General features: G+C 34.4%; 1 protein-coding gene across 1 annotated transcript in view; it reads right to left on the bottom strand.

Moving 5' to 3' along the window:
- CSMD1 (CUB and Sushi multiple domains 1) overlaps window positions 1-25,901 on the bottom strand; it is a 1,018,930-nt gene that overhangs the window by 21,121 nt on the left and 971,908 nt on the right. The window contains exons 55-62 of the mRNA XM_031611018.2: window positions 15,360-15,548; window positions 13,810-13,983; window positions 11,424-11,606; window positions 6,965-7,141; window positions 5,330-5,509; window positions 3,937-4,110; window positions 3,293-3,466; window positions 1,311-1,384 (exon numbers count right to left, since the gene is read on the bottom strand). Coding sequence (XP_031466878.1) covers window positions 1,311-1,384; window positions 3,293-3,466; window positions 3,937-4,110; window positions 5,330-5,509; window positions 6,965-7,141; window positions 11,424-11,606; window positions 13,810-13,983; window positions 15,360-15,548 — 1,325 coding nt within the window. The remainder of the gene's footprint in view (window positions 1-1,310; window positions 1,385-3,292; window positions 3,467-3,936; window positions 4,111-5,329; window positions 5,510-6,964; window positions 7,142-11,423; window positions 11,607-13,809; window positions 13,984-15,359; window positions 15,549-25,901) is intronic.

Below are 25,901 nucleotides of genomic sequence, written 5' to 3'. Positions count from 1 at the left end.
ATAACCAGCAGTTCACGGGAGGTGATCTTGCCCCTCTACTCTGTGCTGGTGAAGTCTCATCCTGGAGTCCTGCATCCAGATGTGGAGTCTTCAGAACAGAAAAGACAGAGATCTGTTGAAGCGTGTCCAGAGAATGGCCACAAAAATGATCCAGGGATTGAAACACCTCTCCTATTAGAAGAGGCTGAGAGAGCTGGGGCTGTTCAGCCTGGAGAAGAGAAGGCTGCAAGGTGACCTGATAGTGGCCTTTCAATATCCAAAGGGGAGCTACAGGGAAGAAAGGCACAGACTCTTTAGCAGGATCTGTGGTGATAGAACAAGGAGAAATGGTTTTAAGCTTAAAGAGAGTAGATTTAGGTTAGATATAAGGAAAAAGTCTTCTAGAGTGAGGGTGGTGAGGAACTGGAACAGGTTGCCCAGAGATGCAATGGATGTCCTGTCCCTGGAGACTTCCTCGGTGAGGCTGGATCAGGCCTTGGGTTACATGATCTAGCTTTGATGTTCATTGCAGGGGAGTTGGACTAGATGATCTTTAAAGATCCCTTCCAACTCTAAGGATTCTATGATTTTATGATTCATAGACACTTCAGACATCATTTTGTCAGACTGCCCCTCTGCTGCCATCTGTCACAAGGCAACAAAAGGTAATGGAATACTGCTGGGAAGATTCAATCTCTACTGCCATACCATACCACCACCATCTGCTTCTGATATTGTGGTCAACACAGTAAAATAGGAGGCATTACTTTTGGTGCAACCCTTGTAAATAACGATTGTGCATTTGTTATGTTTGCACCCATTTTATTTCCTCAGTCACTTTTATGATGTCACTTGGAAAACAAATTTTGTTTGAGCAGTCTAGAAATCATAGAATGGAGTAGAGTACTGCATCCACCACACAGAATTATATATATTCTCTGACTTTTAATAAAATCTAACATGAACTGATAATTTAGTAAAGACACTGACTTTTTTTTGTCAAGGACTTCATGGATCAGACAGATCTTCAATTGTTAGGTATTTACTGACTATTCATCAGTGTAAGACAAAATTCTGATCAGAAAGCAAAGTAATTATATCATGTCATATCAAATTATGTAATCAATTTATAAATAGTCCTCCTTATTGAAGTCTCCTAGAGAATACACAATGTATTGCAAGGTTACAATTTCTTTCTTCAAACTATATGTTAAAAAAAAAAGGTGTTGAAATTTACGAAAGTTTACACTAAACAATTAAGCCTATGCATAAGTCAATGTATTTGTGATTATTAAATGCATTTTCATTTTAGGAATAAATAAAAGAATTACCTCATAACCTCTGGAGCTGTTTTGTATTCCAAAATGCGGAGTGCCAGGGTCTGTACATGTATTGTGAGCTGGATCTATTGTAAAATATGAAACATTTACAGATATTACTACTGCACAGGAAGAATAGGCTAAAACTATTTGTTAAGATGAATTCATCAATATACAGTAATAACAAAAATAATTACATTTTTAACACACGCATGTATTTCAATATACAATGAAATCCAACGATGAATCCAATGAAGAGATCAATGGTTAAGTTAGATTTCTAACAACAACAACAAAATCTGCTTTCTTATAGCAAGTAAAATACTTACGTCTTATAGAGTTTGCTCTATGTCATCATGAAAACAAATGTTTCAAACGGATTATTATCTCAGCTGTTGCTGGAGAATAAAAATAAAGCACTTTTCCCACACACAAAAAAAGATACGCCAATAGAATTTGGCTAATTAAATGATCATAAAAATAAATGATCATTTTCGTAAGTATAAATCAACACAATGTAAAATTAATTTTGATTCTCTCATGCCCACTTCACATTCTGATAGTGTGTTTTCTCTGGGAGTGCCAAAGCACCAGATCTGATGGATGTCTCTGTACCATGTGATTCCTTCTTGGCAGTCAAGTCTGCTTCTGTGCAGATTGCAATTTGAAGATCATAATTTGTGTCTATATTTCATCTGTAACAATTCGTAATTTTCTGTAGAAGAAAAACTGACACATACAACATACGCTATTTCACTCTCAGTCAACTTCCCTTTTAGCATTGATTATCATAAGAGCATTACAGTTCAGCTGGACTGATATTACTAAAATCTTCAAAAGTTAGGTGGATGTTGACCTAACATGAAAATAAAAGTCAATATATTGAGAAGTTCAAGGACTGTTTATACATTATCATGAGCTGGAATACCACTGCTAATAATAGAAATATGGAACTGAATTTTCATATACCTCTATATTGTGCTGTATAAAGTACAAACAGAATTGACATGATACTATTTTGAAATTTGATTCACCTTATATTTTGTTTTTGTAAACCTTCTTGCATCTGTTAAAAACAAAAACCAAACATGGATATAACCGATTGCTCAGTTTATAAAATCCATGGACAGAAGTTGTTTCGAACTGTATTGAATATTTATTTCCTAATTTACAGATATAGGATGCTTTTAATAATAATGTGTTTCACCTTCTCCCTGAGTGCTCAGTTCAGCTCTTCCACAGAGCCGATATCTGAGACACAGAAAAACATAACTGTGCTACAGGCCACAATGGAATGATTTTATTTAGAAATATGAGAGTCTTTTTCTATGATCACAGCAAAATCTTTTTTTTTTTTTTTAATCAAGTCACTGGGTCAAATGCTGATTTCAGTGGGAGTTACAGGTGTCCAGCATTTCTCACAGTTAATCGGATTATGTGTCATGCTAAAAGCCTATCACGTGTACATCAGTCAATGAGAAATCGACAACACTTGGCAGCATACCAGAATTTCAAATGATCAGATCCTGCACACTTCATTCTTTTGAACTGTACCAGCCACAGTCATAAGATCCAAAAATCTTTCTGATTTAGGATTGATTCTAACAATGCCTCTATCTCTCCGCTGACAGAATACAGTCTTTAATCTGTCAAAATCTTCTGTGTATCTAAAAGACTCTAAATAGATGGAACTAATTTACTGACACTCTGCATTTCCAGTAGACAAGCAACCATGTGCATTTATAAATGACTTCATATGCAATTGTGTTTATCCTATGTTTTTAAACTTAAAATATAAACTTTTTTTTTTTTTTTTTTTTTTTTTTTTTTTTTAATATTACATAGAAGTTTTCTACATTTTGAAAGCTAATTGCTGGACTCATGATAGTGTAATAGTTTCTACATTTGGAAAGGTAATTGCTAGACTCATGATAGTGTAATAGTTTATCAATAATATTCTCAGCAGAAACAGCACAAGTAATGGTAATTAATACCAATGCATGTTGGTTGTATTCCACTCCAAGTACCATCTGCTTGGCAAAATCTTCTTGAAGAGCCTATCAGAATAAAAGGAGGTCTACACTGAAAGCTAACTTCAGATCTGTAGGTGAAGCTTTTTCCATTCAAGCGTCCTTCTGCTGGAGTACCAGGGTCACCACAAAACACCGCTAATATATGAAAAAAGAAAAGTTCAAGTCAGGAATACTGAATATGAGAGGAAATGCTATGTTAGTTCATTTATCTATGTAGTAGTATAGCTGAAATAAATTATTGACAGCAATTTAAAATAATTTTCACTATTATATTTAATAGAAGCACCAAAATTAACCTGTAAAAACAGACCTTTTAATTGAGACACTGAGATGTTTATTAGATTTGGTTCACCAAGTAATCTCAAAGTAGACAATGCTAAATGTATGCAGTTTTCACATCATTCACTCTCAAGTGAGCTGGCTTGAAATTTTTGAACTAAGTAAAGGGAAAAACGTTTGTCAGGGTCTTGACAATTTTCAAACAGCTTAAGAAGAAACTGGAAAACAAATGGCAAACAGAGCATGTGATCTAGCCAAGTGCTTTTTAAACTGTGAGGAAAAAAACTAAGTCTGAGACCCCAACACAATAGACACTGAAAACTTACGTAAACATTGTGGGATGTCTCCCCGCCATATTCCTCTACCCTCACAGGAAAGAATAGCTGTGTTAGATAGCTGATATCCTTCTGCACAGCTGTAACTCACACTAGCACCCCAGCGATAATCAGATCCTTCCACTTTTCCATAGAGTACTGGTGGAGGGGGGCCACAGGTGATAGCTAGATCATAAAAAGAGAAGTTGGAATGTCAAGATTTTATAAGGCTTAGAAGAGTGTAACATAATATCTGGTTATACTTTTATAACTAATAAGTAAATAAATATATGCTGTTCAGGTAAAAAAAGAAGAAAAAAAAAAGTGTTGACATAGCAAACTGTAATAAATTGAAAAGCAATTTAAATACAAAAATACCACCTCTAGGCCTAGGAAGTCCCCGAACTCTAGCTTGCTGGAAACTAGAAGATTATATACCTCACCTAGTTCTGAGCCTCTTCTCTACAAATTAATTTGTGATCACTGTTAGTAACAGGCTACTGAGGTAGGTAAAATTACTGTTCATACACATTTAACAAAAATATTTATGCTTTATTTTAAAGCTCTTTATATGGCCTTTTCTTGCTTTCTTTTCAGCAGACAATGGACACTGGCTTCATTCATAATTATATGCCTAAGAATCTTTAGAACTATTCTGATGTATTCCAGCTTCTGAAAAAGTATACAAAATGATGAAATCTGGAGCGATCAAGCTTGCAGTTTTTCATCAGTTCTTTCAACAAAGAGCACATCTTTAAATTCACTTCCTCAGTGATTTCTACAACAGAAAATATGGTCTGTCAACTGCATATGCCAAAATTTAAGTATAAAGCTAGACTTAGACAACACTTTAAAGTGGTACTAGATATGGTAGCATTCTGTAGGCAGCAAATGCCCTGAGCTGTTGAATTTACTCGCTGATCTTTGGCAATAGTGCTTAGAATTTCCATCACACTGCCTTATTTGCCTTTCAGCTCCATATCTGTTATGACCATTATGTTAGCGCTTGTAATCAGCTATTTATTCTAATGATTATTTATGATAACTACAATACTGCAACACAGGATTCTTTAATGACAAGCTTTGTTGGAAGATCCCCTTGTGGAATATCGGCCATTTAATTCAAGACAAAAGAGCCAAAAAAGTAAATGGATACTTAATTCCTGAGAATTTTTAGCTAAGCATTTTGGTAATCTTCACTGCAGACTGATTTTGTCCTACTGCAGTCATTAATATTAGTATTATAATTTATTTTATGCCATGACATTTATACAATATAAATTTTACACTAATATTTATCCACACGTTTTAGTTGCATTTGCATGTTTATTATCATTTATATTTCTTTTAGATATTAATACGCAGTATGAAAATTGTATTTTTTATCTATTTTGGAAATGCTCACCTTTGCAAATTGGTTTACTCTGGTTCCAAGTGCTGTCTTTTATACAACGCATAGTAGACGAATTGGCAGGTTCCATCACATATCCTGGATTGCACTGATAGCTGACTGTCTTATTAAAGGTGAAATCATTTCCAAACTGAATGCCATTTGCTACTGCACCTGGATCTCCACAGCTGATCACTAGTGAGAAAAAGAAAAAAAAGGTTTTTTTTTTTTCAATAAACATAATGAAACATTAAGCTATATATAGCTAATGTTATTTATTTATTTCATGTGGAAAGCAAAAATATTTTGAATACATTTCACACAAAATCAAAAACTTAGTGTTTTTTTTTCTTTTTTTTTTTTTTTTTCCCCCAGCTAAAAATCAATTTTTGAAGGATTGCAATAATCTGAGCCAAATTTTGAGTTCAAATATTCTTTGAATCAATGATTCTGGGATCTATAGAATCATAGAAGTTTTGGTTGGAAGGGACCTTAAAAGTCATAGTGGAATAAACTAGCTTAAACTGGCATGTTCTACTGACATAGAAGACTTACGTTAGCGATAGTTTTGATAGGGACATTTGTAACAATATATCTTATATAGATCACTTAATGTAATTCCAGCAGTTATGAAATTCCTGAGATTTTTTTATTTTTTTTTTTTTTTTAATTGGTACCACAACATGATAAAACTAATTGTTATTTATCTGTCATTACATTTATCAAGGAAGGAGATAAAGGTAGGTTTTCTAACAGATTCCATGATTTTGAGTCACTCCCTCTCAGGGTTATGCATACACCAACTGACTTTGCTGCTCTTTCCCCCCTTCCCAGTGAGCCTGTGCTCAATGCCAGCTCTGATTCAGTGCAAACCCAGCATCAGACTGCATTGGAAAAAAACAGCTTTGTGGCCTCTCCCTTTGTTTGGGAGCTGTATTTAAGCTCAAAGTCTCACCTTTGGTCTTTCACTGAGCTACAAAGCAGGTATGTCTATGCCTGGCCATGTACCTTGCTGACTAGACTTATCAGCTTGTTCTGGAATTTGCCTTGTCGCTGCAGACTTTCCTGGGGATCACTGGGCTGTGGTGGTCCCATGTTACTGTCACTGAACCTCTTGTGTTCTCTTTGCTCAGTAATGTAAGCCTGGCCTCATCACCTGCTGGCCTGGCTGCTCCTCTCCACTCTGGTGGAGCAGCTCAAACTCATTGCTCCCTGACTCTTGGTCCTGAACAGAATGACTGTGAGTCAGATCTGACTCAGTTGTGTCAAATATAAAAAGGCACAACAATGCATCCAACTAGATAAAATCTGATTCAAACCTACCTGTGTACATAACCTACAAAGAAACTAAAGAAAATTTTAGAGGAATGCCTATTCTAAGCAATAATGTCATATTTTAATCCATAAGGCATTCACAAGATAAACATCTACAGAAAAGTTACCTATGTATCCATCTTAAAAAGATATTTCTGGCAAATTCTGGCATATATTAAAAACACATACGTTTAAGCACATGAAATATTTGTGTATCACAAGTCAGAGAAATAGGAAAAAATATGCCTTTTTTTCCCTAACAAAATAATCATTTCAGAAGGAAGGTTATCTGTCTTTATTTTAAAGCTTTAGAGGGAAAAAATATACATTTCTGACCTGTGCAGTCTGGAGCAGTGCCAGTCCACGTCCCATTAGCAGTACAATGTCGAGTAGTTAGTCCCGAAGTTTTGTAACCTTCCCAACAGGCATAAATAACTGAGCTGGAGAATAATATTCCATCACTGTATATTATCATACCATTGGCTGGAGTGCCAGGGTTTCCACAAGATACAGCTGTGAAGAAAAGGTTAAAAAATTAAATATTTCACATGATAAGTGACTAGCCAAAAAAAAAAAAAAAAAAAAAAAAAAAAAAAAAAGAGAGAGAGAAAGTAGTGATCAGTTCTTTTTAATCAGCTTACCTTTTAAAAATGCCATAGCAAATATATCATTAAACAAATGCTTAATGAGTGTAATTTTGAGTAGGAGGTTACAGTCATTACACAGAAGTATAGTATAGAGACCATAGCTCCTCCTTCTTTAGGGAACTGGATGAATTTCACTCATAATGCTAATAAAAAATTGAAGGCAATTTGCAGATTCTGCTCAAGGTGCAACAGAGATATGCACTACGAAAACTTGGATGCTGTCATTAACACTGAATGTATTTATGGAATTGCAAAGACATTCTGATGGTTAACATCTGCCCAAACAACAGTTTGATAGTAATTACCTTTAAAATAATCACACACTATACATATAATATTTATTTTACTTATTGCTTTTACTCATATTGGCTTAATTCAATTTATTGCACTCTGAGAGAAATGATCAAGACTTAATATTTGTGTTAATAATAGAATGACAGCGTTGCAGAATGGATTATGCTGGAAGGATCCCTGGTCCAATCTCACTGCTCAAGCAGGGTCAATTAAAGCCAATTGCCCAGGACCATGACCATGTGGTATTTTGAATACCTCCAAAAAGATATATTATATGATCTTTCTGGGCAGCCTGTGACAGTGCCCAGATGAGAGCTCCTATGCTTTAGTTTTGCCCATTGCCTCTTGTCCTGTCCTAGGGCAACAATGAAAAGAGCCTGGCTTCAACCTCTTTGCACCCTCCCTTCAAGTATTTATAGGCATTGATAAGACCTCTCCCAAACTTCTTCTTTTCCAGGCTTACTCTGAGTACTACTGATGTTTAGCATCATAAATGCCTTTTTTTAGTTATGGTCTTCAGACAGGAGGAAAAAAGAAGAGGTATATTTCTCATTATTACTTCCATTGCATTGTTTTGTGGGTTAGATAGAAATACAATACCATAGTCCTGGCTTTTCACTGCTCTAGAACTGTTACAGGTGTCTCTGCATATTCCAGATTACTTTGCAGGAATCCCTGCCTGCTCCCAAACCATCTGCATTTTTAGTATAGAAAAATAAAAGATTTGTCTTTATATTGCTTTGGATTACTAAGGCATTCAGAGAATCAGAGAATCATTAATGTTGGAAAAGACATCTAAGATCAGCTAGTTGACTGCCAATCTGTCACCACCATGCCCACTAAATCAGGTCTCTCAGTGCCATATCTACACATTTCTTGAACATCTCCAGGGACAGTGACTCAACCATCTTCCTGGGCAGCCTGCTCCAGTGCCTGACCACTCTTCCAGAGAAGAAATTTTTCGTATATTCAACCTGAATCTCCCCTAGTGTAACTTGAAGCCATTTTCTCTCCCTCTGCAGTAATAAAGAAATATATGCTGTTCAGCTCTAAAAAGAAGAAAAAAAAAAAAAAGTGTTGAGATAGCAAACTGTAATAAATAAATAGAAAAGCTATCTGAAAGAAGAGGCTCACCTCCACCTTACCACAATCTCCTTTGAGAGAGTCATGGAGAGCAATAAAGTCCTTCCTAAGACTTCTCTTCTCCAGACTAAACAATCCTAGCTCCCTCAGCCACTCCCCATAAGGCCTGTACTCCAGATCCCTCACCACCTTTGTTGCCCTTCTCTGGACACCCTCCAGGGCCTCATTTTTTCCTTGAAGTGAGGGGCCCAAAACTGAACACAGTACTCAAGGTGCAGCCTCACCAGTGCCAAATAAAGGGAGACAATCACTTCCATAGTCCTCCTGGATACATTATTTCTGATATAAGCCAGGATGCCATTCATTAATTATTCAATGTGTTGACACTGTATTTGAATTGTCCTGTATGTTACTAGAGTTTTGGATGACCTGAGTCTGAACTCATAAGGATAGTATGAGGTGCTTTTTAAAGAATATATGTGCACTGACCTGCTCACCGCAAACTTTCCTACAGCAACATTTAAAATGACTATTGCTTTTATGAGTAGGGAGAGAACCACAAATCTTACAATCTCTTCTGATCATAATGCAGTGGATAATGGTCTCATATGGCCCACTAAAGCCTCAGCCGAAGAAATAAAAATAGAATGCATTCTGGAATAATCCAGTTTTCAAATGAAATATCCTTCATATCTGCTAATCCAAACAGAAACAGCCACAAATGCTTTTCTTTTACAGGTGAGTAGCTGACCATTAATATGTAATTTCCTTCTGAGTCTATCAAGAGTTGCTTGCAAAATGGTTACTGTATGGCACAGATAAAATCAGTACAACAAAGATAAAAATGAAACATAAAGAAAAGAGAGAAAATCATATGAAGAATAAAGGTACTGGTATTTATCCACAATTCCCAGCATTCAGCTGCAAATACTACGACAAGGAGTCGCAATATGATGGCTTGAGATTCTGTTTCTTTTTGGACATGAGACAGAACCCTGTTACAATAAATTAAAAAAAAAAAAACAAAAAACTGATCATGCATCCTGCAAAAGTTTGTTACAGATGTTCACCTTGAAGCCTGAAGATGGTAGAAATTACTAATAGAAATGCTATGTTTTATGCTGCACTGCCAGCCAGCTTATATTTTATGCAGATTTCCATGGTTCCATGCATGATACTGACTGCAGGTGTTGATGCAAATCGTATGCACATTCTTTCTAATAGGAGACCTTAATGTCTTCAAGAAGAAACAACAGTTCTCAGATTTATGCATGAGGGGATGTTTATAGTGCTTCTGAGAATACCTGGGCTTCTCTCTGTTGTCTTTAGATCTCAACTTTTCTCAAGGATTTGTGCGTGAAAACATTTAACATCAAGACCTTCAGTGAAAAAGACAATGAGGACTAATGACAATGACATTCCAAATGAGTTTCCAAAGATAGGAATGTTAGAACTGATATAGAGCCAGAGTTATCAATTCTGAAGTGACTTCCAGCAATTCTGCCTATGAGGAAATATGCATTGGCAGGAAGCCTTTTAAATATTCTTGGGTTTTATAAGCATTTTGAGGTCTTTGATGTTCTGTATTAATTACTTTAGCAAATGCTAAATCACTCAATCACAGGTTCAAACAAAGGGATTAACATACTAAAATTTTATACAGTGTGTGACTTCTGGATAGTTGGAATAAATACCAGTTCTGTTTAATGGCAAGCTGAGATAAAACCAGTTATAAACTGAGGATTTGTCTCTGTGATGTGCTTTACACAGTGTGTGCAGGGCTGAAAAAATGGTTTCCTCATAATCTCATTGTTACTTATACTAAACAAAAAACAACCCAAGGAGAAGAGAAAAATTGAAAGAAAGGTTTCTTTGTTTTTCTGGAAACATAAGGCTTAAGAGAAAAAAAATACAAAAATCAGCAGTATTTCACACACCACTGATTGCCACTGACTGCTGTCATCTTTAACGTCTCTAAGACAGAAAACAAGAAAGGACACTGAAGAATTTCAATTTTCTCCTGTAAATATTGACTCTGTGCCTACTGTCATTTTAATACAGTTAGACAATCAATCTGTACTGAGGAATACTGAAGAATAATAATTGTTAGATGCTAATAAAATCTAACATAAAATCATTAATAAAATATAATATTTTATACCATCTTCCAGTTTATAGATTAGTATATCAGACATGAGATACTACAGAATCCATAAACTACTTTTTTCATTTCATTCTTACATGTGTTTTCCAGAAATACTGTTTTCTGTTTTTCTTCTGAAAAGTCTAACATGTAAATAGTCTTTCATAAAATAAAGTCTCTAAGAAAAATCAACTTATGTGGAAAAATATTGTTCTCAGTTAAGAAAGCAACACTATTTTGTCATTTGTTCAGTCCTTGATTCCTAGACAGTAGACAGAAAGAGATGAAGATGGATGGTGGTTTTATTTTTATCACTGTTACCATGTTTTCAAACAGTAGCATTTCACATTTTACCTAGGTATCTTTTCTCTATTTCCAGTCTCATTAGTTGTAGAACTAGAATTATTTTCTCCCAGTCTTTTTTATAAACACAGACTCAATAAAACCTTAAATGTTTGGACTTTTGTTTTTAATCAAAATATAAATTGCTTGCAAACTATATCAAATTTCTGCAGAAATACTTGAAAGCATATTTTTGTCATACATTTCCTTTTTAATTAAATAATACAATTCCATTTGTAAAGTATTCAGTGGTGCCAGAAATAGCAATGGCATCATGAATACTTACCTTCACACACAGGCTGTATACCTGACCAAGATCCATTAAGCAGGCATGTTCGTTCTGAAGATCCTCTCAGCTGATAACCCATTTCACAGGAGAAACGAAGCAAACTTTTTATTTTGAACTCATCTCCTAGTCTAGAGCCATGGGCTGGTATTCCTGGGTCATCACAGTAGCCAGGGTTGTTTCCTATAACAATACAACACAGCAGAATTATCGGTACAGATATTATAGGCAACTATAGTCGCAGTATAGATTCTGTCTTGTGAATAATACTTTTAGCTGGATTATTTCTATCTTGTAGGTCTGATTAACCAGTCAATCGCCTTATCAGAGGAAGTGGCTGATACAGTAAGTGCAACACAAGGTTGTCAAGAATGTATGGTCTCAATATCAACAATTTATTATAAATTTTGTTATATTTTTTGTTTATCAGTCTTCATTATTTTCTTTGAGAGTTATACCTCTAGATTGAATTTCTATTCAAAGCTTTTGTATTATCCAAAACACTCCAACACAATTCCATAGGTTGAACTCTGTTTTCTTATATATTTTTTTTCACCATACACCATACTTCTCAGATACAGGAAGAAGCCTTGAACAAATCCTGAGATCATATTTATACAATCATGCATTCAAACATATGTTAATATATTAAACAACAACAACAACAACAAAAACCTCCAAGCAAATACAAATTTAAAGTATTATATTAGGGCTGTTTTTCCTGCTCCCTTAACATAAACCCAATTAACTGTCTCATTTGTCCAAGGTTCAGCCATTCTTTGACATCACGAATATAATTTCTTTTTTTTTTTTTTTTTTAATGGAGTCAGCTCCTGAGTACCTACCAAAAAAAGTGTAGTTACTAACACAATTCAAAATGCTTAAGAGGAGCAAAAACTTTTCAAAAATTATCATTATTTTTTTTAATTAACAGAGATTGTTCTCTCCTTTTCCTACAGAATTCCCTTGCTCACTACATGGTTTCAGACCAAATTCAAAATTAGGTAATTAAATTTCGCATCAATAACAATGTTTTAGTTACACTAAATACATTTTCACCTCTGAAGATAATTTTTTATGGTTTAAAAAACTATATTTTTATAATATAGATAGAAGTTTCTAAAAATATTATCACACTGAGGACTATTATCTGAAGAGTTTCAATTTCTTTCCACCAAAATCAGAATTTCCCTTGTGGTGGGAAATATTAGATAACAGCACTTGAGGACTCTGACATTTAAAATGTTAAAGTCTTGATGCAATCTCAGATCTGGCAACCTTTACTGAACAAAAAGGTGATGGACATAAACCTGAGCTTAAGATAAGCAAGAAAAGGCCAATTCTGTGTGGAAATGATCCACATGATTGTCCTGCAGAGAATCTTTTCAGGTCTAGACCATGACAGCAGTGAGTCCCACAGCTGTGAGAAGACTCTAATTAAACTTTCCTTTTTAAGCAGCAGAGAACAGAAAGGAAACATGACTGATTTGAATTTATTTCCTTCCCACAGTGCTTCAAATCCTGTTCCTTAAAGAATTAGTTTATAAATGGACAATTGTCAATGAACACTTATTTAGAGTACACAATTTAAATATCTTACATCTATTTGAATTAATAAGTAAATCAAATTCAAATTGAATCATATCAGTTCAACAGTAAGCATGTCCAAAGGCTTAGGGGAAAATATAAGATTCTATAATGCTAAGAAATGGAACGACTTTCTCATAAAATTTTCTTCCTCAACTTCACAGGTTATCTTTTTTACACAAATACACTGAAAATGTCATGTGGAATGTTACTCCACTTCTGCAAAACTAAGTAATTTTATATGGCTCCTTCTAAATTTGGGAGAAGGGGGGAGAATACACTGTTCTTATGCTTCTTGACAGCACATAAACATTGCAGTTTTTTTTTTTTTATATATTTGCATATTGCATTATTGCTACTAATAAAGAATATTTCTGTTTGTGAAAAGCAATTCATATGGTAAGAAGCTTTTCAGCTAGTATCTTTGCCGTGATGTTTTATAAATAATCATTTTTACATGTGACAATCTTTGTTTACTTAACAGGGACTAACTGCATACATGTAAGTCAGAACTCTTAATAGTTTTAAACAGTGTTTTGTGGCACCTATTTACCGCAATATCCAACAGTATCATCTAACTAAAGAAAAATGTACCAAAGTAATGACAGAGAAAATGAGAACAAATGTTATCAAATATCTCAATAAACTATTATAATTCAGCTGAGAGGCTTTTTTGTGAAACTAAAATATACCTGGAAATGAATCAGAATAAGTATCTGACTAAAGCTAAAAACTGCTTGAGAATACTATCATTCATGTAATTCCAAGGTGACATTTGGGTGACAGTGGTTACACCTACCTGAACAGTGAGGGAGAGTCCCACTCCAGTGGCTATCTTCTTGGCACTCCCTTGTAGAGTTTCCTATGAGCCTTCGGCCCGCTATGCAAGAATAGTGAATTATGGAGCCATAAGTAAATTTGTCTCCAGAAAGAACTGCATTGGCAGGTACCCCAGGATGTCCACAAGAAATGGCTAGTGAAGGAAAGGACATAATATTTAAGATGTTTTTATGACACAGGAGAAACCTACTACAACCTTTACGTACAAAACTGGTACACAAAATAGACTTATTTCTGGAACTCTGTTCCTTCTCAAGTTTCACTGTAACTAAAGATAACATACTGGTCATTTGTAATACTAAACATAAAAACTACATGTAAAACTAAGTTATCTAGCTTCCCTTTTTGTTATACACAGCATTCTTTCCTCATTTTTTTCCATTTGTAACTCTAATTTAGAAACTATACACATTTTATCTGTTAAGGATGGGAAAGAAGAACAGAAGAAGGTTATTGTTGCAGTGTGTTTCTTTATTACAGGTAAGATAATAATGAGTAGCTTTACCATGCCTACAAAATAACTACAGACAATTTGCACAGTATGGAGAAATAAATACATAAATACAAATGTGGAATTATTTTAAAATGCATTGAACTAATTAAGCAAGAAGAAAATATATTACTGATCTTTGGTAAATTATGAATCAAATTAAGTTAATGTGTGATTTTTATTTGAGAAAAAAAAACACCTATACAGGTATATAGTTTGGATATAGAATAATTTGAAAACTAGAAGTTCAGATCTGTTACATGAGGAAACATTCATAAACTAAATATGAGGCAGAAATAAAATTCTGAATGCATTTTGTGTAAAATTTAAGTCACCTACTGCAGAAAGGAAAGCAAAGAAATTAATTTTTTTCCTAACTCTAGTAAACATTTACTCAACCTAAACAGGAAACACTTAAGCAAAAGCAACTGAACTTGAGCAGCTATATCAGTTACTGGATCTATAGGTCAAAGATATTTATACCAAAAAAAAAAAAAAAAAAAAAAAGCATTGTTCCTGATATCCATATATCCATTAAAATTATTTGCGTATTAATTGTGTTCTATTAGCTCAAATGACAAGGTCAAACTCACTGCACAATGGATTTCTGCCAAAAGGCATGGTCCTGACCACCACCACCTCTCTTTCACAGCTCCATGATTCTGTTGCTTTCCTTTAGCTGGCACAAGTATTCACATGACAAATGGTAATAATTTTAGATTTCTCTAGTTGTTTTCAGGTATGCACCAAGAGGGAAAACCAATCTCTATTATCTGGCACTTGAAAAAAGTGTTTCGCAGTTCCCACTAAAATCATTTTCACATGTACAATTAAATTTATGTGCCATCTCACCTTAATGTTTTGTTTTGTTTTGTTTTGTTTTGTTTTACTGAACTGTAGAATTTGCAGTATGTTCCTCAGTACAACTACAAATTTTTTTCTCATCATGACTAAAATTCGTGAACCATTCTCAAATGTTAAATCTCCATGAGTACTGTTAAGACTGAATGAATACTTACACAAACACTTTGGCAGTGATCTATCCCATAAGCCATTAGATTTACAGGTCAAAGCAGATGAGCCCAACAGATAAAAGCCCTTCTTGCAATGGTATGCCACACTTGTCCCATATTTGAAACTTTCAGGATAATTCTGTTGGCCATGACGAATAGCATTTTCAACAAAACCAGGATCAGAACAGTTCACCACTGTAAGACAAACAATGTTCATCATCATTTTTATGTGAAGAAAACCAAACAAAAATGAAATCAATACATTGTTTAACAGTCAAAAAAAAAAAAAAATAGGTATCATGATGATGTACATAAAGCAACTTAGTACAACATTATCTAGACTGATGAAGAGACATGGTTCACATGTAAGAGACCTTTTTCTGACGTACAGTAAAGCTATGCAAAGCTACAGCATTTCTGAAGTGAAATCGTTTGAGTTTTGATTTATGCCAAATCCACTGAAACCTTTCACCAAATGAGTTGCATTTAGCTTACATTACAACCTTTATTTTCTACCTAAGTTTTCTATTACTCACATTTATTTAAATTTAGTATTATAACCTTATAAATGTTAAAAAAAATATATCTTGCTAACCATTCTATGGTTCTATGAATAGACAAAATTAATATTGTTTACACTGGAAGTTATGGACAGAAGCAAATATCTATTATCTCCTGATGTTTTTTTCTGTCCCTTAAAACAGACCAAAAAACCCAAAATCCTAAAGTCCTAAAATCTCATTAGTTTCGCGAAGCTGCAAGACTTAGCTGTAGAATGTTTTCCACTTGCTCTTAAATTTCATGTTTCTAAAGATCTCTAAGTTTAAGTATTCTTTCAAGATAAGGTATTCTTTTTAGGTTACACAAGAAATAGATTTCATTATTTCATATTGTTTATTTTTATCCCATTGTTATTAACCATTGTCAAAAGACAAATTTGAGAAAATGTTGAGAATGAAAATGGAATATTAATGTAAGAGTTATATCATTTCCAGAATTACATGCAATACTTTTTAAAACTTTCTTAAGCATTGAAAAGCCTCAGGAAAGCATGGTAGCTCTGAAATGACTGCCCTTTGTTGAACATGCTTTATCATGTGCTTGGAAAAAAAAAAAAAAAAAGTAAATATTTCCACCCTTTTCCCCAGAATGACTTTTTTTTTTTTTATGTTTTGATTTTGTTCAGGTAAGAAAATACAATATCATTAAAAAGCTTTTTTTTTTTTTTTTTTTTCATCTTTACATGATAAATAATTCACAATTCTACTTACAGGGGTTTGCTGCCTAAAAAAATGTTGACTCTTATTTTATTTTTAATATTAGAATATTAGAATATTAAAATACCGACAGTGGCTGAAAGAACAGCTTTGAAACAGAGACTGTATTCATGTTGTTTACGATTTCACTGCAACTGCTTTACCACAAAGAACATTGCATTTGATGATATATTTGCTATATTCACAAAGTGCCTCCCAGATAAGATGCTTTAGGAAGAAAAGCAAAATAATGTTTTGTATTAAGTTTTAAATGAAGGCCAGAAATGCAGCAAATGCACTGGCACTCATTTTTGCTGGAACCAGGAGGATAGTAAGCATCTACAGGCACAAACCTTTAAGAAAAAAAGACATTACAGAGAAAAGAATAAATGCAGGCAAGCTGTCAGGGCTTAATTAGTCATATACAAATCACATCTGGGAACTGTCAGAACTCCAGGTTATAGTAAAGTACTATTTCTTCAACTAGAACACTGTTAACGAAATATTTTGTGAATAAAATACTGTAAAAGAAGTAAAATAAGCAATAACATATAATTTTAGAATTTCTACTTAAGTTATTCAAAAAATAAGCTAGTATAGGCAGCTATTTATTTCCATGGAAACCACAACAATAACACTATTTGATAGAGTAAATTCTCAGTTACAAAATGCTATTTTTCAATAAAGTCACCACCTCTCCTTATGCATTTTTGTCAACGATGAACAGGAGCCTTCATGCTGCATTTGTAAAAATCTGCATGGCTGTCTGTCATGACTTGTCTTTCACGTTATTGTTGCTACTGCTGAAATGCACCACCCACCACCTTACTGTGCTCACAGCCACTGCTTGGTCTCTATAAGCATTCAGCAAGTGTTGATGAATGTCAACTGGTGCCATTTCTTCTGCATGGAGGAATTCAATGACACACCCTTGCTTTATATGCACTTCTGTGTCAGATACCATTTTGTCAGACTGCCCCTCTGCTGCCATCTGTCACATGGCAACAAAACCTAATCAAATATAGCTGGAAAACTTCAACTTCTACTGTCATAACACCAATAACCATAACACCATAACACGTCTGATGTCATGGGCCAACACAATAAAATAGGAGTCATTACTTTCAGAGCAGCCTTCATATTAAAGCACAAAATTATTTTTCCCAGTGCAATTTAGCGAATGTCATTTGTATTACACTCAAATATACACTGGTTCAATTGAGATAGAACACTGAAACTATTTAATCAAATTCTTTGAATAGCAATACCAGAAAGTTATACTCAAATAGAACAAAAACAAAAGTATTGAAAAATTCTCACTTTATTGAAGGTTTTTCATATTCATAGAGGAATATAAATTTGTTTCATTTTTTTTTTCCCATCCTACGGATTACTGAAGTCTCTCCCAAGATACAGTTTTTAACATATATTCATTAGAGCTATTCCTTTAACTTCTTAAAAATGAAGCTTTGGTTTAATGAGTATCCCTGACAAGTTAGCTTCTGTGAAGCCAGTAATAGAATTTAAGAAAATAGACCACTGTCTCATGAACATATGTTGGCCCAAAACTACACAGAAGCAATTCTAACTGAATTACCTTTGAAACACAACAGGGGAAAAACAAAGCAAAGTACTGCCCCCCCCCCCCCCCAAAAAAAAAAAAAACAAAAAAAACCATGCAGATCTGAAATATACAAAGTTTAAGAATTATATTACAGTCCCAAACAATCAATTTGTCTGTGCATTACTGGTTTCATTCTTGTACCAGTAATGGCCGTTTAGCTAATTTAGTCATAAAATACAGAGTAATCACTGAACGCAGAATTTATATATATGCTCTGTGGAACAAAAAAACTGCATCATACATGAAGTCTTCTATCAAATGATTATGAAAAGAATACTATACCTTGAGCTAAAAAGGAAAAAATAAAAATAAAAAAAACTGTTTGTGTCGTTTGATATCATCTATAGATTTAAAAAAAATGTATACATTAACATGACGTGGCTAACAAGAGCTCCAGTAAGGAGTACTTTAGAAAAGAATTTGAGTTGGCTGGCATACAGAGCAAAGGCAGTAATTTCCCTGATTGCCTTTCACCCTGGGGACCCAGTTCTAAATCATAGTGAGAGTAGAAGGAGATTGCTTTTTCTCAATGACAGCTGTCAAGGGTTACATGGGAAATGAATTCTGGCACTCTCAATTTAGTCTGTTGAGAAAAGTAGGAGAATGCTTTAAGTCTGCCCTGATGACTTCAAAACCTCACACTGAAAAGATTCAAACCCTTGAGGACAAAGAAGTGAAAAGACCACCAGAGTCCGTTAGGCAGTTTTCTGTTAAAAAGTTGAATGATCATAAAAACTTACATCATTCATAGTATTTCATTTCTTATTCTATTTCTTTTTTCATTGACAGAAACAATGTTAAGCTCCTTTTATAACTCTTCTCTTTTTGAAAAGTACTGCATTAATGTTGGTATCTAGAACATGTATAGGGAATGCCACTCAATGAATAAAAGTAGAGAATTCACTTTGTATTTATGACAAATTTAAGAACTGCTATCTTTGGAAAAGTGAGCACCATTACAGTATTTCCAGTCTATGCAATTTTAGTTAAGTTCAGAGCAGAGTCAGCAACACACAAAAAAAGGCAACTGCTCATTGAAGGTAAGAGAATTTTTTTTTAAAAAAAGCAGCTATTTCAAATTCAGTTTGAAGACTCAGAAAAATAGGACTCATTTTTTATTGCTACTTTTTTTTTTTTTTTTGGTGGGAGCCAGCCAGAGAGTAAAATTTTCATACTGAATCTGGTCACATTAACCATAAATCTAAAATATTTATTTAGGAAGCAGAGTACTTTGTGAATAACATTTTTGCATACATTATTAAAATCTATAAGAAATCATATGTCCTGGCACTGTGTCTTTGATGAACCAAGACCAGAGAAATGTAGTACTTTAGTATAAATAAGGTGGGTAATAGTGCAAATTAATATTATTAATCTGCAGATGAAGACTGGAAGAAGAAAATAGTTCATATTGCCTTGTGCGACAAAAGCTAAAACACAGTTCATTTTAATTGCATTCCAAAATATTTTGCCATTGATATGAATTTTCCATTGCAAATGCTCACTCTCCCTGGAAGCATTCAAGGCCAGCCTGGATGGGACTTTGAACAAGAGCAGGGGGGTGGAACTAGATGATCTTAAAGGTCCCTTCCAAGCCAAACCATTCTATGATTCTATAAAATGTTCTCTCATTATTACAAGAAAATAACAATAATAATAAATAAAATACTGTATTTCCTAAGGGAAAATTCCTGCCTGCCTGCTATGATAACTAGATAGCTAGCTCACTTGATACTAACATAAAACTGGTGTAAGAAGTACATTAAAAAAAATAAATGAATTTGCAGTTACTATTCTTGACTTTGTACAGAGTTGGTTTAATGTTACAAAATAATACTTTTTTTTTGATCACTAATTTAATTCAAAAAGCATTTTTTTTTTCCATTGGATACATAGGAAAGCTCTTCTTTTTAGAAGTGTTGTCTGTATGTTCATTTATTTGTGAGCATATACATGCAAGTAGTACCAATTCAGTAATTTCTGTCGTGGTAGTATTAACTTGGGAAGAATGTCTTAAAATCTTTCTCTTTAGTTTTCTCTCTCTCTCTCTCTCTTTTTTTTTTTTTTTTTTTATTTAATCAGAGCATTGTTTTCTACATGTGAGAGGAACTCTTTGGTTGTACCTTAAAGATGTTTCTGTTACTACTTTCTGAGGTGTCTTTGCCAGATCTCCAGGCAGGTAACACTCCAGAGATGAGTCATTTTAAGTCCTGGGCAATCTCTGCTATCTTCAGGAAAATAGCTCAGATGCTTTATCATAGAATCATAGCATCACTCAGGTTGGAAAAGACCTTAAAGATCATCGAGTCCAACCACAACCTAACCATCCTACCCTAACTCTAACAATTCTCTTCTAAATCTTGTCCCTGAGAACCACATCCAAACAGTTTTTAAACACATTCAGGGATGGTGACTCAACCACCTCCCTGGGGAGCCCATTCCAGTGCTTAACAAACCTTTCTGTAAAGAAGTTTTTCCTGATATCCAAACTAAACTTGCCCTGGTGCAACTTCACGCCATTTCCCCTTGTCCTGTCTCCTGTCACCAGTGAGAAGAGACCAACCCTGCTCTCACTGTAAGCACCTTTCAGATATTGGAAGAGAGCAATAACGTCTCCTCCCCTCAGCCTCCTCTTTTCCAGACTAAACAGCCCCAGTTCCTTCAATCTCTCCTCGTACAGGAATATTCTCCAAGCCCTTCACAAGCCTTGTTGCCCTTCTTTGGACCTGCTCCAGGACCTCCATGTCCTTTCTGTACTGATGTGCCCAAAACTGAACACAGTACTCAAGGTGAGGCTTCACCAATGCCAAGTACTCGGCAGGATTACTTCCCTAGTACTGCTCACAACAGCATTCCTGCTACAAGCCAGGATGCCATTGATCTTCTTGGCCACCTGGACACACTGCTGGCTCATGTTCAGCCGACTGCCCATCAGTACCAAGGTCCCTTTCTGTCAGGCAGCTTTCCAGCCACTCCTGGGGTTGCCTGGGGTTGTTGTGGCCAAAATGCAGGATCTGACACTTGGCCCTACTGAAACTCATATAGTTAACCTTGGCCCATTGACCCAGTCTATCCAGGTCCCTCTGTAGCACCTTTCTCCCCTCAGGCAGATCAACACTCCCTCCCAACTTGGTGTCATCTGCAAACTTACTGAGGGTCACTCAATCCCCTCATCAAGATCATTAATAAAGATGTTAAATAGAAGCAGCCCCAAGCCCTGGGGGACACCACTCGTGACTGGCCAGGATTTAACTCCATTGCCCACAACTGGGGCCTGGCAGTGTTTCATCCATTGGAGTGTACACCCAGCTTCTCCATGACAATGCTGTGGGGTACAGTGTCATCCCACATTTATGACATCTTCCACTGCACCTCAACTCTTTATTTTATTTAGAAATTTAAACAAGCTCTAATTAGTAGTAAGCAATATTCCTCTGAAGATTATCAATATATTATCAACTTGAACAGATTAGGCATACTTCATATCCAAAGTCTCAACAACAGCCTCTGGCTTTAGAAGAATAACACAGGACAAGAGACAATATCTTCTCAGCTTATGTGAACCCTTGATATCATCATCATAGATGAAAAACTTATCAAATTCAGAGTTGCTTTATCTTTAGATAAGAAGAATCAGTCAATAGTTTCAATCTCTCCCACCCTTCTATCAGTTGTCATCAGAAAGTTAATTTTTCTTGTCAGTAAAAGAGAGGAGCACATCATCGCTGATTCAAAAGATTTTGCCCACTAAGGAAAACATGATGAAATTGACAGTTCTTTGTACATACCCGATTTTTGTTAAGATAAAACATCTGACTATGCTCTTCAAAAACCTATTGTTAATGAGATTTTTATTAAAAAAAAAGAAAAAAGGAAAAAAAACAAATTAGAAATTCAGTACAGAAGTAGAACATATGAATAAAGAGAGATCTAAATCCTTTATTACTAACAAATAGTCTGGAGTTCCTGATATAGTCGATAATATTAAAAAATGTGAACTCAAACCTCTGTAACATTGCCAAATCTGTTAAAAGTTTTCTGTTTTCAAGAAATACATTTTTAATGGGAGAAAAGTTCTTGAATCTCATTTGTAAGAACATAAAACATTCTGGAGATAATAATAGAAAAAAAATATCCATATAAATGTTTCCTGAAATGTCAAAGCAAAGATACCAAACTAAGATAAGCTCCTTCTTGCAAGTCCTTGCACTCCAGACTTGATGAAGAGTGGCATTTAATAAAACAATTCTTACTTCAAGCATAATATAAGGAAAAATGACCTACAGTGCAATCAGGAGAGCAGAGGCCTGACAGGGCCATCTGATTTGATTCTCATTTCAGTGGTTAAGAGTTATTATGAAAAATACAAATGCAGAGACTGGCTTTCTGTTCAAAGACAAAATGGAAAGCAGTTCCAAACTTCAGCAGTTCCATGCTGAACACATTTGTTTTAGGATATATAATCTTTAATGTGTAATTTTTTTTTTTTTTTTGCTAGGTAAAAATAATAATAATAATAATAGTAATAATAATAATAATAATAATAATAATTCTTTAGTAAATTTTCTGCCTGTTGCTTGCTAGTTAATCTTTTACTCACACAGCACACAGTAGCAATATATATACTTGCAAAAGAGTGCCTGAGAACTTTCTAGCTTTATTTGCTACAAATAACAGTTTTACCAGACATTGGCTCTGCTGCAATCTAAAATGAAGTAAAATAAAATAATAATCTCCAATAGCCTCAAGTAGTATTCAATATTTTGTAGTAACTGCATGTAGAGTCTCAGAGAAGAGACGCCAAGTTCATTATTGGCTCAAGTTAATTCAATTGAGATTTGAAAGAAAGGTCATATGTAAAATCTCTATTGAATTAATGATACAGGTTGGCCCAAACATCAGTCCCTTCTCAGTAGCATATTCAAGGAGAAGGAAGATTTACTTCCTGTGTATATAGATTCATAACTCATCTTTAATACTGAACAGACCAAACAATTTTTTTACTTGTTAGTTAAAAGCAATTTTAGAAGGATAAGTAGAAGCCATAAGAAGAGCTATTACTTCCTTTAAGTAAGTTTAAATCAATTAATTGAAATGAAATGTTATATAAGTCCTTTAGTTGGCAAAATTTTGATTTTTTTTTTAATTATTCACTTAAAATTACCATTTCAATATGTTTTATTTCACAAAACCTTATGATTTCATAAATGGTATATCAAATTTTGCTCTCAGTGAGATTATATAAATATACTTATGCTAATAGTCCCTAGAAAGAAACTTTGCCCAGGTACACAGGTAGAATTAAACAAGGGAGATGCATGCAAGAAGTGTTCTGTGAGAACCTCTGGCTGATACAGATTTAAACCAGACTGCTCTGCTCTGTACTCTTTCCATTTCTTTGAAATAACTCCAATGAATGCAGGTATCGGTATATAAATACACGGCCTTTTGTAAATTATGCCCATTCTTAGTGAGATGGGGAAGAGAATTGGAAAAAAAAAAAAAAAAAAAAAAGGTGAAACTCAAAGAGTGAGATAAAACTATTTATTACGGCAAAAAAGGAAGAAAGAAATAATAGCAATGATAATTACTATATATTAGTATATAGTAAATAGTGTATTTACTATATATAGATAGTATATATCTTTACAAAACAAGATATATATATCATATATATGTATACAAAACAAGTGATGCACAAAGCAATTTCTCACCACCCACAGGACCCCTCCAGTCCCTGAGCAGCAGCAGCCCCCTAGGTAAACTCCTCTCCGTTTCATAGTTTTTTCACACGATGTCATATGGTATGGAATATGCCTTTGGCCAGTTTAGATCAGCTGTCCTGGCTCTGTCCCCTCCCAGCTCTGGGTATGCTTCCAGTCCCCACTGCTGTCAGGACAGTATGAAAAACTGAAAAGCTGAAATGTCCTTGGCTATGTATAGTACTGCTCAGCAACAACTAAAACATCAGAGTGTTATCAACATTGTCTTTCTCCTAAAGCCAAAACATAGTCTCATATCACACATTCTGAAGAAAATCACTCTGTCCCAGCTGAAACTAGGACAATATCTGAGTAACTTTGTTTGTAACTGGGGTTTATCTTACGCAAAACCATGCAGTCTCTGCCTCTGACAGTCAAACAGAACAGATCGGAACTGAATCTGCAGGATATGTGAAAAAGTATATATTTTCAATAGAAACTGAAATGCGTTACAGATAAGATAAAGGACTGCTTTCATCAAGGTCTAGTGGCACAAAATAGTACAGAAAGAAAAAAAAAAAAGCACAAAAGTCTAAATAGAAACAGCTTACTGGTTCTTATTTCTTCTTTTCCATTATTAAAATGCTCTGCTACTTAAGTCACCTGAATAAAATCTTAAGGTAGTAACTAAGGGAATTGCTATTTTTCCGTGTTTTAATGAGAATGAAAGTTCTAATTCCACACAGACTGAGCTTGAAATTGCAGAAGTTATCTCTCAAATAATATGATGAGCTAATTACCAAAGATAATTATTATTCATAGGAACAACCACTGTAATAAAATATGATTTTTAATAAGCCAGCAGGAGGAGATAATAAAGCTAACAGTAACTGAACTGAACTTACATCATTTTTAGTCCCAGTGTTACTTTCGCACAACTTTAATGACTGCAATTTCCTTTAGCATGTTAAAGCCAAGTTACAAAAAACAACTGTGACAGAGAAGCAGACAGTGTCCACCTCCACTATTAACATAAGTGCAACCTCTATGGCAGATGATAGTTTCTGGCACTATGAGGAAGTCATAGGCATAAGCAATTCAGGAATTTCCTAGAATGCACTGATGATAACTTCCTCTTCAAAGTGATAGAGGTGCCAATGAGTAGTGTTCCCAGTGGACAACCTCATCTTTATGAAGTGAATATGACTAGGCATGACATTTCAAAATTAGGCTTATTAAAATTTATTTCTTTCTGGAGAGTTCACAAAAGGACCAATAAACTGTATCTTGTATCTCAGAACTTTTGAGATGTTTCAGTATATCTTACATGTTTCACTGCATTTTCCGTCTTTCACCTCATTGCATGTTTTGTAGTGAGAAGGTATTTTTCTGCCTTAATGATTCTAAAGAAAACATTTCATAGTATTATTTAATATTATAATCAACTTGCTGGATTCAGCACTGAGAAATCATTTTCTGTAGTACAAACTGTTTTGGGAGCATACAGTCTCAAAATAGTAGAGCAACAAACAGATGTTACTGGACTAATCAAGACCCTGATATAAGTCTGATAGTAACCTCATGTTCTACAACTGAGTAAAACATAAAAACAGTGGCCATAAACAGAAAGAGTAAGAAAGGATAATTTAATAGCAGAGTTTTCCTTTTAATTCTAATTATGTTACTGACATCTGAATAGATAAATAATAAAAACGCAATTAAGTGTCTTTGGAGAACTTTGGATTTTTTTCAGTTACAGTGTTACTAAAATGGGTAAAAAATTTTCATTTTCTCTAGTATGTGTATTTTATATACAGTTTTTGTTGTTGTTGTTTTTACCACACAAACTCTTGCTTCATTCTCATCTCTCAAAAACTTCAATTTTATACAGAGCGTACTAAGGATCAAAACAGTAAGAATGAAATCTTTATCAGTTTGTTCTGGGGAAAGAATATCCTGGTTTCAT

Source organism: Phasianus colchicus, chromosome 2 (assembly GCF_987193195.1).
Source record: "Phasianus colchicus chromosome 2, bPhaCol1.hap1.1, whole genome shotgun sequence".
NCBI lineage: Eukaryota > Metazoa > Chordata > Aves > Galliformes > Phasianidae > Phasianus > Phasianus colchicus.
Note: the sequence above shows the minus strand (reverse complement) of the source record. Positions and strands in the feature narration are given on the sequence as shown.